We start from the raw sequence: 11,174 nt of genomic DNA on the forward strand, positions 1-11,174 counted from the left end.
GGGTTAAGTAGATGATGGCCTGCTTTTGATGTTTGTTTTTGAGAGAAAGAGAGAGGGAGGGGGAGGGAGGGAGGGAAAGAGAGAGAGTGAGCAAGTGTATGCACACAAATCGGGGAGGAGCAGGGACAGTCAGAGACACAGAATCCGAAGCAGGCTCCAGGCTCTGAGCTGTCAGCACAGAGCCTGATGCGGGGCTCGACCTCACGAACTCAGAGATCATGACCTGAGCCAAAGTTGGAGGCTCAACCAACTGAGCCCCGCCGGGTGCCCCAAAGATGCCCTGCTTTTGGAAAGGAGCTTACTTACCTGTCTGAAGAGAACTATGGGAGTCCCATAACCTTTTCTATTTTTCCTACAGGCTACATTATCTTTGCTTCTTTTAGCAATGCCACACAGGTCTTACTTTCTGGAATTCTGACCCATTCATCTGCTCTCCTCTGGGGGTTATTTGCTGGATGATCTTCAGGAGTTATTTCATCTGTCTGAACCCCTCTGAATTCTCACCAATAAAATGGTAATGAAATTTGCAGGGGGCTATGAAAACGAGCCTTTCGGGTCATCTGCTGTGGGGAACACAGTTGGCAAAGGTCTCGGCAGCTGGGCTCTGAAAACTAACCCCTGGGTCTGGGCCACGGCCATGCTTCCCACAGCCTCCTGGGAAAGGCAGGGATCCTGAGGTTGGCCCATTCCCACAAGATGGAGGCCCCTCCGATGAGCAGCTTTGGCTCCAGGACTCCTGGTCAGCCTCACTGAAATTTGCTCAGAACCACCCTGCAATCTAAGACTTCCTCTTTCCTTTTATCCTTCCCTCCGTCCTTCACAGGAGTCAGACACACAGTGCCGTCTGGTGGCTCTCTGGCTTCCTCTGGCTCCTTCTACAATTTCCCTTGCCAGCATTTTCCCTAATAAATCTCTCATACGTTCAGTCTCATCTTGAGGGTTGCCCCTTGGAGGATCTAGACTAACACAACACCTCATAAGGTTCTTACAAGGATAACAGTGGGTATTCAGTCATGGCTGCTAGTATAACTAGTAAGCTTATACTTGATTTCCAGCATCCTGTTTTCTTTTTTTTTTTTTAACATTTATTTATTTTTGAGAGAGAGAGACACACACACACACACAGAGTGTGAGCAAGGGAGGGTCAGAGAGAGAGGGAGACACAGAATCTGAGGCAGGCTCCAGGCTCTGAGCTGTCAGCACAGAGCCTGATGTGGGGCTTGAATCCACGAACTGTGAGACCATGACCTGAGCTGAAGTCGGCTGCTTAACCGACAGAGCCACTCAGGTGCCCTGACCAGCACCCTGTTTTCTGAATGCTGCAATCTGTTTGGCCAGGCCCATCCCCATTCTAGATGTACAGAGTTAATTTTTTTTTAATTTTATTTGTAGGCTCCCCACCCAACATGGGGCTTGAACTTCCCACCCTGAGATCAAGAGTCGCATAGAGGCATCTTGATGGCTCAGTCGGTTAGGCATGTGACTTTGGCTCGGGTCATGATCTCATGGTGCCTGGGTTTGGGCCCCGCATCAGGCTCTGTGCTGAAGGCTCAGAGCCTGAAGCCTACTTCAGATTCTGTGTCTCCCTCTCTCTGCCTCTTCCCCACTCATGCTCTGTTTCTGTCTCAAAAATAAATATTAAAAAAAATTTTTTGAAAGAGTCACATGCTCTACCAACTGAGTCAGCCAGGCACCGCCCCAGAGTGGATCTCTTGACCTTTAAGAGCATAACTCCTATGTGATTTCATATTTTTAGGTTTGATCCATTATTCAAAGCACTATGCAGCCTGACATAATTATACAAATCATTCATTATTCATTGGCATGCAGAATGGCTTATACAGGCTCGTAATGGCTCCTATTAAATTTTTAGGCATTCTGCAAGCCGGTTGTTAGTGATGCTTGCTTGAAATGGACTATGGTTGGGATATCTACAATCACGGCAACTGGCAAATGTTTTTTTACAAATTGGGGCTTTTACTTTTTTTTTTTCCAGAGAGCCACTTCACCAGCACACCACTGATTACTCTTCCCAAATGTGCCTTCAGCAGAGATCAAAATTTTAAGCATGTTGGTACTCAGAACAGAGCCCTACAGTTCCATAATTGTGGAAGTCAAAGTCCGTGGCTCCCCTCAGCAATGTCCGTGGTATCAGCCTACTGCAGAGATGCATTTTGTGTGCCTGGGTGCTGGCTGGAACTGTGGCATGAGCCTCAGACAGACAGAGAAGCCAGAAGAAGGCAGACATTGAAGATGTCTTAGAAAGAAGCTGAAATTTTATAAGCGGTACTCAAAAAGATTTCCTTGGCTGGCTGTCTTTGGATGGAAGATTGATAGACCATGATTCTGAAGCTCCTGGATTCCCCAGAGGGACCTCAGAGGCCAGGGAGGAAAGGGGGACAGTGTCCAAAAGGAAGTATCTGGAGTCTCCCAACCCTGAGTCAACCAAACTGTTCATCTTTCATCATTTTATATGTCTGGGTTCCCATTTAAGGGATCTTTATAAAATAAACTTTTCAGTGGTTAAAAAAAAAAAAAAAGAAAAACAACAAAGAATAAGAAGAAAGCCACTTTCTTAGTCATCTAGGCTATAAAACCAGACCATGCTCCCTAACTTTCAAAGTGATAAGGCTCAGGGGCACCCAGGTGACTCAGTCGGCTAAGCATCTGACTCTTGATTTCGGACCCGATCAGGATCGGATGGTTCGTGGGAACGAGCCCCACATCAGGCTCAGCACAGACAAGTGCAGAGCCTACCTGGGATTCTCCCTCTTTCTCTCTTTCTCTCTGCCTCTCCCCCACTCACGCACACATGCTCTCTCTCAACATAAAGAAAGAAACATTTAAAAAAAAAAAAGATGGAGGCAGTTACTTGTTCTGAGAAAATTGTTAGAAGAGCTATGTCTCTTACCTGAGTTCCTCTGTATAGGTTCAAACACTGAAAGCGTATCATCGTCGAGGAAGTACGAAATAATAAACCTCCTGTCCTGGTCCACACATTTGTTAGTGATCAGTTTTGCAAAAAAGCGGAGTGTATTGCTTACGTTGCCATAGATAAATGGAAGAGAAATGAGAGTTACAGGCTTATTACATATGTTTTAAAAAACTTGCAAAAGGCATGCTTTTTTTTTTTAATTGCGGTATACAATGATTCAATGTGATCACCACAGAAAGTCTATTTCCCAGCCAACGTCACATATAGTTATACACTGTATGAGATCTACTCCCTTCACAATGTTCAAACATGCAATATGGTATTATTAACAATAATAATACTGTATATTACATCCCTAGGACCTATTTATTTCATAACTGCAAGTTTATATCTCCTTTTACCCTCTTCACCCATCTCCCCCATCCACTGAAAAAGTTCAACCACCTGCTTATTAAGGCTTTCAATCTATATGCAGAGCAATTTTCTCAGTTGGTCAAAATATCCCTTATTCTTTAGATGGCCAGAGGACGTGCCTCCTGGGAAAATGTACCCAAAACGAAGGTCATAAATGCACTCCTCAAAACAGCTGCCCTGAAGAGTGTGGGGCCACTGTTTCACGGTCACCTCCCACATTCTCCATTTCCTTGCTTCTTTCCAGCCATACATCCTCTCCTCCCTGAACTACTCCCCCAGCTCCCCACCATCTTCCCCCAACTCCCTTCAAGAGAAAAAATGACCTCTTCCCTTTCAAATACTACACTAAATATTATAGACCTGCCACTTTATAGTACTTATCACCTATACTATGAGTGCCTATGACGTGTCTTATTAATACTAACACAATACAACAACACTAATAGTATACTTTTTGGATTGTAAGTACTTGATAAACGTAGAAAGTTGCTAAGAGATCCACACAGATTGAAATTTGCACTTAGAATTCCATGCATGAATACAACAGTTCAATAGACAGATAGAGGGATCAAATTCTAGAATCAAAAGTTCCCAGGGACGCTTGGGTGGCTTAGTCAGTTAAGCATCTGACTCTTGATTTTGGCTCTGGTCATGATCTCATGGTTTGGGAGTTCAAGCCCTGCATCAGGCTCTACCCTGACAGCATAGAACCTGCTTGGGGTTCTCTCTCTCCCTCTCTCTGCTCCTCCCTGGCTTGGGCATGCTCTCAAAATAAATAAATAAAATGTAAAAAAAAAGTTCTCAACCCTTGTGGAGGTCTTTGATCATCAAAATCCTTGCCTCAAGGAGGCAGAGTAAAATAAGCCATGAACTTCATCACATCCCTGTCACAGCTTGAAGCAGGGAGGCCCCACTTTCAGATTCTTTTATGCTGAAATTTGTTCTTCCCCTGTGGCCACGGCAATGAAGACCCAACACCAAAAATCATATTTCCAACCTGCCTTTCTCTGTTTCTTTCTCTGACTATCTAGAGAAATAGGACTTGAAAAGCATGGTGCCAAATCCCCAGCTATGTTGGCGTAAGGCTAGCTTCAGAGTAGCCCCAGCCAAAGAGCCAGGTGTCCACAGCTCTGTCTTCTTCCTTCCTAGTTTCCGCAGCTTTGGACAGACCTCAGATAGCATGGGGACAGCTAACCCTTGTCAACCATCTTCTCTGGTATGTAACTGGATTTGTAAGTAACAAATTATGGGGACGCCTGGGTGGCTCAGTTGGCTAAGTGTCTGACTCCTGATGTTGGCTCAGGTCATGATCTGATGATTTGAGAGTTTGACCCCTGCATCATGCTCTGTGTGGACAGTGTGGAGCCTGCTTGGGATGCTCTCTCTGTCCCTCAGCTGAGCACTCTTTCTCTCTCTCTCTCTCAAGAATAAAACTTTAAAAAAAAAGTAAGTAACAGATTATATAACCCCTGTCTCATGAAGGATCCATTAATTTTTACAGATCCTGAAAATACCACCCAAACAACTGAAGGAAGTTTCCCATCAGGCCAGATGAACGCCACGGTAAACTGAGCGTCTTAGAACTTACATACATTTAGACGTGTGTGTGTGTTTAGTGTGGGTTTTTCACATCTCAAATGCCATTTTTGCCTCTAAGTCTTGTGTTCTGGACAACTCATCAATACAGAATATAATTTCCTCAAACAAAATCTTCAGAGCCATGGTTCACCAACTTTGTTGTGTTTAAAAGTCACCCGGGGAACTTGTAAAATATACAGAGTCCTAGCCCCAAAATAGGGATTCAGTAGTTGGCTGGCATCTCCAAAAACCTGCATTTTTAATAAGCTGTCCAGGAGAGTCTGATGAAGCGATCTCCTAGAGCATGCTTTGAGAAACACTGCAAGAATCTTCAGCTATTTCCTTAACTAATAAGCTAATTATCAAAATTCTCTGAACTCTCTCTTTCTCACAATACTCCTAGAACTCAAAAACTTAGCATTTTCCCTGCTTCTCATTATACCACCTCTATTGCTCAATCTCTCTTTCTGGGCCACGGACAGGTTCAAACACACACAGCAATGGGTGTTTGTCGTAACCACCTATAGTGTAGACCCTTGAACGACACGGGTTTGAACTGCACAGGTCCACTTCTGTGTGGATTGCGGTTTTGCTTTTATAAATACAGTACTCTACAAGGAATAGCTTGGTCACCCACTGCTTGGTGTATATTCACTCCCTTGGTGATCTCTTCTAATATCATGTCTTCAAATCCCATACCGATGACTTCCAAACTTCAATCTCTAACTCAGACCTCTCTCCCAAATCACGGATGTGTATATATCCAACTGCCTACTCAGTATCTCCACTTGATAGCCCAGAGACATCTCACACTTCACTTGTGCCCATACTGAACTTCTGTTCTTGCCCCAAACCTACTCTCCCTATAGTCTTTCCCACCTCGGTAGATGGCAACTCTATCCTTCCAGTCGCTCAGGCCAAAACCTTGGGAGTCATCTTTACAAATGTCTCTCTTCTTTCAGACCTCATGTCCAAATCTGTCAGGAAATCCCATTAGCTCGACCTTTCAAAATACTTCCGGAATCTGTCTCATCACTTCCTCAGCACCCACCCAGATCTGATCCATCGAAACTTTTCTCTCAGACCGCTGCAGTAGCCTCTGAACTAATCTTTACTCCTACCATCGCCTTTCTACAGTTGACTCTCAACATTGCAGCTAGAGTGATTCTTTTATTTTTTGTTTATTTGAGAGAGAGAACGCACAAGTCGGGAGAGGGGCAGGGCTGAAGGAGAGAGAGAGAATCTCAAGTAGACTCCAGACTCAGTATAGAGCCTGATGTGGGGCTTGATTCCATTACCCTGGGATCATGACCTGAGCCAAAATCAAGAGTGGAGGCTTGGGGCTCCTGGGTGGCTCAGTCGGTTAAGGCATCTGACTCTTGATTTCGGCTCAGGTCATGATCTCATGGTGCGTGGGTTTGAGCCCCGTGTCAGACACTGCACTGACAGCACAGAGCCTGCTTGGGATTCTCTGCCTCCCTCTCTCTCTCTCTCTCAAAAATAAATAAAAATTTCATAAAACATTTAAAAAAAAGAGTGGAGGATTAACAGGGAGCTACCCAGGCACCCCTGGAGTGATTCTTTTATTATGTAAATGAGATCAAGTCACTCCCCTGCTCTAACTTCCCAATGGCTCCCCTTCTCACTTGAAGACAAAAGAATCCTTCTAATGGTCTACGAGGTCCTGATCCCCTAGGACCTCTCTTCATCTGTCTACTCTGTTCTTCACCCATGTGTTCTATCCACACAGCCTGCTCCTTGCTCAGGGGCTTATACCAAGTCTTCCTTCTGCCTAGAACAGGTTTTCGCTCCTTTAGTAAGGTCCATCCAGACCAGGCTATTTTTTTTTAACACATATTTGTTTTTGAGAAAGAGAGAGAGTGAGCACGTGCACACACAAGCAGGAGAGAAGCAAAGAGAGAGGGAGCCAGATAATCCGAAGTGGGCTCTGTGCTGACAGCAGCAAGCCCAATGCGGGGCTCGAACTCACAGACTGGGAGATCATGACCTAAGCCAAAGTTGGACACTTAACCGACTGACCCATCCAGGTGCCCCAGACCACACTATTTAAAAAAATAAAACCGGGAGTGCTCCTCAGCCCCACACTACCAGTTCCTCTTCATTCTTTTTATAGCAACTTCCTACCTTCTTGACTTTTCCTGTGGCATTTAACGCCTTCTACATAGAACGAACTTCTTTATATATATTTTTTTTATTTATTTTTGAGAGACAGAGAGAGACTATGAGCAGGGGATGGCCAGAGAGAAAGGGAGACACAGAATCCAAAGCAGGCTCCAGGCTCTGAGCTAGCTGTCAGCACAGAGCCTGATGCGGGGCTCGAACCCATGAACTGTGAGATCATGACTTGAGCTGAAGTTAGACGCTTAACCAACTGAGCCACCCAGGCGCCCCAGAACAAACTATTCTGTGTACCGTGCACTGTCCGCCTCTCCCAGCTAGAGCTATGTTCTATGAGGCCAGGACTTTGCATATAGGATCTCAAGCCCCTAGATCAGTGCTTGCATATAAGGCGCTCCATGAAGATCCGTCAATGGTGGACTCAGGGCGATGTACCCACTGAAAACCTCACAAAGAAGAGACATGAAGGCTTATCTTATTTATGAGAAAAAAAATGTCATGAGAAAAAAAAAGCATGACTGATGGAGATAGTAGGTGGAGAAACATCTGAAGCAAGTCAGAGATTACGATGAAACTGGATTTGGGGGTGCGATATGGCTGTGAATAGCACAAGTCTGGGATAATAGCTTTCCTGGTGGGAAGTCATCTGTCTCTTCTATCTGGAAGAACTAGAAGGGTGAATGTTTATTCTATTTACCTACTTGCTCATCCGTCCCTTTTCTTAATGGACAAAATATGTAACAAGCCCCATGTATGTAGCCGGCACTGTTCAGATTCTGAGGGAAGCAGCTGAGCCACCAGGAGGACACTACAATTACATAAACAAGTAACTGCCACACACTCTGGTAAGTACAGGCTCTGTGGAAAGAAGGTGAACTCCAGGAGTCAGACTTCTCTGGGTTTAAATCCTAGTTCGACTAAAAATCACCTGGGTGAGCTTGGGCAAACTGTACAGTCTGCCTCTCTGAGCCTCAGTCTCCTCGTGTGAAGAATGGGTACAAATAATATTGTTTTCTGAGGTTGTTTTGAGGAATAAATGAGATCAAGTATTGTAAAGCAGTTAGCATACCATAACCACAAATTGCTTATTAGTGATAGTAACACTATTACTATTACTATTATTCCTAAAGGTCTCATCAGCAGAGTACTATGGGCTCACAGAAAACAGAGTAATTCCACCGGTGCAGCAAGAAAGAGATTATTCTGGGAACGCCTGGGGGGCTCAGTCGGTTACGTGTCTGACTACTGATTTCAGCTCAGGTCATGATCTCACGGTTCGTGAGACCGAGTCCCTGATGTCTGGCTCTGTGCTGACAGAGCAGAGCCTACTTGGGAGTCTCTCTCTCCCTCTCTCTCTGTCCGCCCCTGGTTGTGCTCTGTCTGTCAAAAGAAATAAATAAAAACTTAAAAAAAAAAAAAGGAAGACATTATTCTGGTTCTTCCAAGTCAGACCAGACAGTCTGCCCAGCAGGCTTCCACCGTGAGTTTTTACCCAGAAAATAAAGGTCTTCACGCCATTAAAAACCTCATATGCTTCTATTTGGAACTCCAATGATTTCCTCCAACAACTCCATGAATGGTAGATCACCATTAACCTCATGCAACAATTAGCACCCAGGACATTTGTAACAGCATTATGCATATAGTCAACATGTCACATACAACTGCACGTCTCAATTCTCAGTTTATTAGCATTAAGAAGCTGTGTTTTGCACGCCTTGTGAGATTGACATCCTTAGGTTCTCACAGTTGTAAAACCTCAGGTTATTCAAACTCCTAAGTCTCCCACTGAATGTGCCAGTTACTATGGAAACAAGGTCACTGTGTGGGAGGAGCTTGAGGGAAGCGTATTCCTGCCACAACAACAAGCAGTGGACAGAAAGAAACACAATTAGACACATTTGTGCCTGTACCGCCACAGTCCAGCCACAACATGACAAGGACGCGGAATGCTGTCTACAGTCAGTGCTCTGTGGGCAAGTTGATGTGGTACAGACAGAAAGAGAGACTAAGACAACTACCCACAGAGAGCTGCTCCCCCGCCCCGGGTTCCAGAAGCAACACCCGAGATCGTATTTCATCTTGTTTACTTATAAGAAAAATTCCCTGTCCTTTTACAATAGGACATTCTTCTCGCCCGCCCCCTTCGGGTAGCCGCCCTGAAAAACTGCAGTTAGTGAAAAGCGCCCAGCGGAAGTCACTGCAAACTCCTGCAAACTCCGTTATCTGTAAGGAGGACAGGAGTATGAGCTGGTGTCCCTCTTATGTGACTGAAACCAGTGGCTCTCATAGCCTGGTACCCATCAGGAAGCCCCTGGAAGGCTGGTTAAAACACAGTGCGGGGCGGGGGGGGGAGAGGCTCCTGGGTGGCTCAGTTGATTGAGCGACTGACTTTGGTTCAGGTCATCTCATGATTGTGAGTTCAAGCCCCAAGTCGAACTCTGTGCTGACAGCTCAGAGCCTGGAGCCTGTCTTCAGATTCTGTGTCTCTCTCTCTACTCCTCCCCTGCTCATGCTCTTGCTCGCTCTCAAAAATAAGCAAACATTAAGATATACATTTAAAAAATAAATTAAAAAATTAAAGAAAAACATAGTGCCAGATTCCACCTCTTCCCTACGAGTTTCTGCCTTTAGTAGGTCTAGGATAAGGCCCAAGAATTAGGATTTCTAACCAATGTGGGCACCACACTTGGAGTAGCATCAATTCTAAAACTTAATAAAGAGGACTCTAAAGTACTTAAAAGTAAGGAGTATTTCTTAAAAGGCAAAGGCCATCACGTCATGGCAAAGACAGCATTTTAGATGTTCTATACAATTCTGAATATCAGTCCACCATTTTTCAAGTATAGCAAAACTATTGTTCTGTGTCAAAATCTTCTACCATCAGGGGCACCTGGGTGGCTCAGTCACTTAAGCATCCGACTTGGGCTCAGGTCATGATCTTGCTGTTCGTGGGTTTGAGCCCTGAGTCAGGCTCTATCCTGACAGCTCAGAGCCTAGAGCCTGCCTCAGACTCTGTATCTCCCTCTCTCTCTGCCCCACCCCCGCTCATGCTCTCTTTCTCAAAAGTAAAACATTAAAAAAAATTTTTTAATGTTCTACAATCATATGTTATCTCATTACATTTCATCAAATTCACCTTATCAAACTTCTTCTCCTTCACCTGGTCTTACTACACATTCTCTTTATCATTTTTCTCCGTGAGTTCTCCTGGCTCCGTATTTCCCTCACACAGGGCTTCAATGTTCAGCCTGTATCTTATTCAAACATCTCCCCCACCTTCCTTCACTGGGGCCTGCTCTCCCTGCAGAAGTAAAAAGTAGCCACGGGCAGTTCCCACATTCTATACATATTGATGGGATGGGCAGACATTTCCTTGTGTATATTAGGAGCACTTTGCAAAGTCCATCTTTTGAAATTATATTCAACCATGGGAGCAATCTACACTTACTGAACGCAACCAAACCTTCCAAATTAAAACAGCATTAATTGTCAAATAATGGAACATACTGACCAAGTCGCTAACGTTTTTAGACCAGGGGTTGGCCAAGTACAACATGTGGGTCAAATACGGTCAGCCACCTGATTTTGTATGGACTGTGAGCTAAGAGTGCTTTTTACATTTGCAGATGGTTGAAAACATCAAAAAAAATATTACTTTACGATGCATACAAATGATATGAAATTCAAACGTCAGTGTCCCTAAACCGAGTTTTACTGGAACGCAGTCACACGTTTGCTGCGGACTATCTGTGGCTGCTTCCTTGTGGTAACGGCACGGCTGGGTGGTCAGGACAGAGGACTTATGGCCAAAAATACTTACTATCTGACTCTTAACGAAAACTTTTGCTGACCCCCACTCTAAACCGTTTGGCTTCGGCTCTGGTCATGATCTCGCAGTTCATGAGTTCGAGCCCCGCATCAGGCTCTGTGCTGACAGCTCAGAGCCTGGAGCCTGCTTCGGATTCTGTGTCTCTGACTGTCCCTGCTCCTCCCCGATTTGTGTGCATACACTTGCTCACTCTCTCTCTTTCCCTCCCTCCCTCCCCCTCCCTCTCTCTTTCTCTCAAAAACAAACATCAAAAGCAGGCCATCATCTACTTAACCC

General features: G+C 44.8%; 1 protein-coding gene across 1 annotated transcript in view; it reads right to left on the reverse strand.

The window, feature by feature from the left end:
- The window catches only part of EFHC2 (EF-hand domain containing 2), a 196,502-nt gene that overhangs the window by 74,527 nt on the left and 110,801 nt on the right, over positions 1-11,174 (reverse strand). Inside the window, exon 9 of the mRNA XM_029930958.1 lies at positions 2,912-3,039. Within this exon, the coding sequence (XP_029786818.1) occupies positions 2,912-3,039 (128 nt within the window). The remainder of the gene's footprint in view (positions 1-2,911; positions 3,040-11,174) is intronic.

This window comes from Suricata suricatta, chromosome X, assembly GCF_006229205.1.
Source record: "Suricata suricatta isolate VVHF042 chromosome X, meerkat_22Aug2017_6uvM2_HiC, whole genome shotgun sequence".
Classification (NCBI taxonomy): Eukaryota; Metazoa; Chordata; class Mammalia; order Carnivora; family Herpestidae; genus Suricata; species Suricata suricatta.